Source organism: Rhagoletis pomonella, unplaced genomic scaffold, assembly GCF_013731165.1.
Source record: "Rhagoletis pomonella isolate Grant_MI unplaced genomic scaffold, Rhpom_1.0 Rhpom_scaffold_07009, whole genome shotgun sequence".
Lineage (NCBI taxonomy): Eukaryota > Metazoa > Arthropoda > Insecta > Diptera > Tephritidae > Rhagoletis > Rhagoletis pomonella.
The window spans coordinates 4244-8583 of NW_023465540.1; the positions used below are offsets into that span (position 1 = coordinate 4244).

The 4340-nt window shown below is 37.0% G+C and overlaps 1 protein-coding gene across 1 annotated transcript; it reads right to left on the reverse strand.

Moving 5' to 3' along the window:
• Positions 1-848: 848 nt before the first annotated feature.
• Positions 849-3943, reverse strand: LOC118755676 (tensin-like). Its single transcript, XM_036490502.1, has 3 exons — positions 3324-3943; positions 2071-2429; positions 849-1954 (listed from the first exon to the last, which is right to left on the reverse strand). Exons 1-3 carry the CDS (start codon positions 3619-3621, stop codon positions 1754-1756), a joined length of 858 nt encoding a protein of 285 aa, XP_036346395.1. The 5' UTR covers positions 3622-3943; the 3' UTR covers positions 849-1753.
• Between the last annotated feature and the right edge of the window lie 397 nt (positions 3944-4340).

The window sequence follows — 4340 nt, forward strand, 5'->3', positions numbered from 1 at the left end:
TATATAGTGTCACTTAATCATATCACATTTTTCTATAAACTTTTCTTTATTTTCTTATATATATATTATACATACTTCCCTCTCATTTATATAAATTAAATAAATAAATGTGCTTGAGACAGTAGTTTTTGTTAAACATGGCTTTATAAAGCGTTATGCAAGAAACTGTACCTAGAATTTTCAATTTATTCATAGAAAAATAAACATTTTCGTAAAACATATTTTACTGCACGTATTGTTAGCGGCTACAATTTTTTACGAAATTAGTGGTGTTCAAACTTGCTGGAAAGATTTTTTTTGCATTTGTAAGGAAATAATGAAATATTTGAATAGTTTGTGAAAAAAATCAGAAAATTTCAGCATTTCTTTGAGAAAGCAAATGCCCAGTAAGACCTTCTGAGTTTGAGAGCAACATGAGTTTTGCTGCCTCGAAGCATTCTCAGCCATAGCTGAGCCAAATATTAACCCAGTTCCTGACACTGCGTTCGATGGCTGTAGGCAGGGGTGCTATGACTGATATGAGAGCATTTTCTACTTTGGATGTATGTACATATGTAGTTTTACAGCTGGCCAGTTTCTTTAGTGCAACTTCGTTGACACTAACACTGTACGACATTTTCAGTTTTTTTTTGTAAAGAATTGATGAACTCAAGTTTTTCTGAATGTCTGAATTATATCGAGCCCTCACCGCCAAAATAACGTAAGCGACATTTTTTTCAAAATTTTCTTTTTGATGCAGAAATGCATCTAGATGCTCTAGGAATATTTCTGCATCAAAAAGAAAATTTTGAAAAAAATGTCGCTTACGTTATTTTGGCGGTTAGGGCTCGATATTTGTGAAGAAAAGTAATTTCTCAGTTTTCCCAGGCTGGCGATTTTAAGATTTTTTTAAATCAATTTGAAGTTGATGGTCGCAGATCAACATTTAAAACAATTAAAATTAATTTAAACGCAAATATTTATGCATTTAAAAGGACTCTCTGGGAAGTTCGGCGTCCGAGGAAACTGAATTTGCAATTTATTTTTACCAAAAACAACCGCTTTGGTGCGATTTGATGCAGAAAAACCAGGTAGGAACATGAAGAAAAAGCGCAGAATGTTTCTCAACAATGTTGCTAAGCAATATTTCTACATGCTGTATTGCACCAAGGCGTAGCCAGCGGCCGTTTTTGATAAAATTAAATTTCAAACTCAGATTCCTCATGCCTATTTAAGTTGCCAAAATGATGTGAAGGTTTAGAGGTCCTGTGCTCAACGTGAGACTTGCATCCCAGTTTGCCATTCAGAATCGCTTCTAACTAGATACTTAACTTTGGAGCAAAATCTGAACTGTTACTACTTTCAGTGTGAACTAACCAACTTTCTCCTTCCAGTAAATTGTTCCTAGTTATTTTAACAATTAATTAAAGCAATGTTTACAGGGAAAAGTTGCTTTTTAAATTTTTGAAAGAAATGTTATCAAAGTGAAAAGAGTGCACAATTCATATTGGTAACTATAACTTGCAACCATATTGTATATTTTCTTATACGTATCTTTTAGATCGCAGTTATATGTACATATATAACCTATATGCATGCTGCTGAAGCGTTGGCAATTATCCAGCTTATGGATTTTCCGTACCATTCTCACTGCTCTTTCTTTTTTTATAAATTTACTCTGCTATTTTTGTGCTTTTTCCATTAACAACATTGAGTTAAATTATATTCAGTAAACATATTTACTTAGTATGCCACCATATCACTCTGCTTAATTCTATTCATTTTCTAAATTTTTTGCGCGTAAATATTTAAGCAACATTTGTAGTGAATCATATGTATCGAAGTCGTCAATATTTCGTCTGGAAGAAGTCATATTTGTTGGTCGGGGTAAAGCAAGCGGCACCGGTAGTAATTCGGGCATAACCGAGTGATGTGTGATTAAGGCCTGAAGCGTGGAGAACTCCTTACGGAAGCCCTACAAATATACAAAGAAATTGAAGAAACAAAATAAGATCGAATTTAAAAACCTTTATCTACTTGCATATATATTTTTAACCAAAAACTTAAGTGCAATCCAACTCGAATGCTTACCTTGATTTTAAAGCCTCGTGTCGTCCGCAATATTATATAGTTGGCAGTTTTAGGTCCGGGTGGCGATGGCACACGCAGCGTTAAGGCATAACAACCCGGCTTAGAAGTGCTTTTGCGCACCAAAAAGGCACCAGGACTCTTATTGTTAAGCACTTCGACAGCAATGTCCCGAGAAATTCCAGCCTGAAACCAAGAGGCATCTTTGAGATCAGCTTCATCGGCATCATCATCTAAGACGACATCGCTGGCGGTGGCAATGTTAGTATTTGTGTAGGAGTTGGTGGTGGTGTTGGAACGAATAGCCGCCGAGAGGGTATTAGCGCGCAGGCGATTTGCGAATATTTTCGGACTGGAGTTTGCTGTAATTCAAAGAAAAAATAAATAGAAAATTCATACATAAGTATTACATGAAGTGTTTGGCTGTGATAAGTTTGGCTTAGTAGTTTTAATGCTTGCAAGCGTTTGATTAAGGGAGGTTTTTTTTTTTTGAAAAATTTTATTTTCCATTTTTGTCAAAGTCTATGAAAAGGGGCCAGAGGTGTCACAAAAGCAGTTTCGCAGATGACCTTCCCGATACTAGGAGTTTGGATTGCAGTCTTCAAAAGGCTGGACATTTAATTTCGTCATCTTCCAAGAACTCCGATAGGGCAGTGTCTTGTCAATACGCCCACCAGAATTGAGAGCTGCGGGTTTGTAAGCCTAAGGGCATAAATTGACCGCTTCCGATCTTCCCTCAGGCAGAAAACCATACATACAGCATTCCCTGAGCTGACACGAGGCCCATCTGCTCAAGCATAGTCCACATGTAGTCAAGGGTGACTCACATCGACCACAGCATATCTTTCCGGACCAGCTCATTGAGCAGGCGATTTTCTACAATATCGAAACGGTCTGGCACCCATATAAATCTGTCTCAGAAATGTGTATATTGGCTTGAGAAAAAGCTAGTTCCCAACTTACTCTGTATTATTTTGAACGTGAGAATTAGAAATTTCTCGAAAGTTTGAGAATCAGTGGAGAATATTCATATGTTTGTTGTAAGCAATCAATTCAATAATAATAAACAGTTTTTGTTGCATTTGCATAATAAATTAAATTTTCAAATTGCACCTCCTCCTAAATACTCGACACTAACAATTTTATGCTCTTATGTCTCTCTTCTCAAAAGCAAAAAAAAAAATTTGGGTGCTAAGTACAGTAAATAGTTGTTGAAAAATTCATCTGCGAAAAATTGCATTACAAATATCACTCACCACTGCTCGTCTCGCGCAAATAACGCTTCTTCAAATTGAACTCGCTGTTGTCGTTCAGGTTCACAGTGTCCAACATTGGTATGGCCGTCAACGATTGTCGACATGAATCACCAAATTTGCTTGCAATAAACTTCTCCGGCTCAAAAGCTTCCTCATTAATGTAACCATTCGAGTAGATTTTATTGCTTGTTGAACTATCGAGCTTAGAGTTGTTCAGCAAGTTTGTGTTAGTCGTATTTGTGGGCGTCGCGATATTAACCAGCGGGCGCGATTCCTCATTCGTACGCAAGAGGCCCATAGTTAAGCGTTTGACCTGAAAAATATGCAAAGAAATTGTGCAAAAAAATTATTCAAATCGCCCAAAAATGTGCTAACAAAAATAAAAGTAAAAACAAATAAAGCTACGGCTGGCATGTATTAAAGCTAACTCATCAGCCTGCTTGCATTTTAAATTATCCTTGAACTTCAAAACTTAACGCCCACAGGCTGGAAAAAGTACCCAAAAAGTACTCGGTCAAAGTTGAATAAGTAAAGCTGTGAGGGGCAGAGTGTGGAGTGTGCTTTTACAAGTTCCCAGTTAAGCCGCAAAAATGCACTTTTTTACGGTTTGCAAGAGTTAAAAATGCAGGGAAAAATTTCGAAAGCTGCAACCTCAAATGTGCGCTAAGGTACAACAAAAAAAAAAACCAATGCCCACATTGAAGTGTTCGAGCTTAAGCACAGTCTCACGCGCTATAAAGTATGCTTTGATTTTGTTTCCACCCATTTTTTGTGCCTTTCCACATTATACTGCTTTCTGCTGTTTGTCGACGCGCCCCAGCCGTATTACATGCAATGCCTTTTTCTTGCAGCATTTTTCAGTTTTTCAGGTTTTCCCCCCTCTTTTCACAACTTATTGTTGCCTGCTGCTTGCTTACGCCGGCTTCAGTAGTATTTAATACACAACCAAACATTTGTGGGCGAATAAATTTCCGGCTATAGAAATTTATTACCAAAAAACCATAGGAAACGAGCTGC

What these genes read in the sequence shown, in the direction of transcription:
- LOC118755676 (XM_036490502.1), bottom strand. Translation starts at nt 3,621, where the DNA reads ATGGGCCTCTTGCGTACGAATGAGGAATCGCGCCCGCTGGTTAATATC. An exon ending in TTTGCGCGAGACGAGCAGTG is followed by an intron (nt 2,430 to 3,323) that starts GTGAGTGATATT and finishes TTTGAATTACAG; the next exon opens with CAAACTCCAGTCCGAAAATA. An exon ending in CACGAGGCTTTAAAATCAAG is followed by an intron (nt 1,955 to 2,070) that starts GTAAGCATTCGA and finishes GTATATTTGTAG; the next exon opens with GGCTTCCGTAAGGAGTTCTC.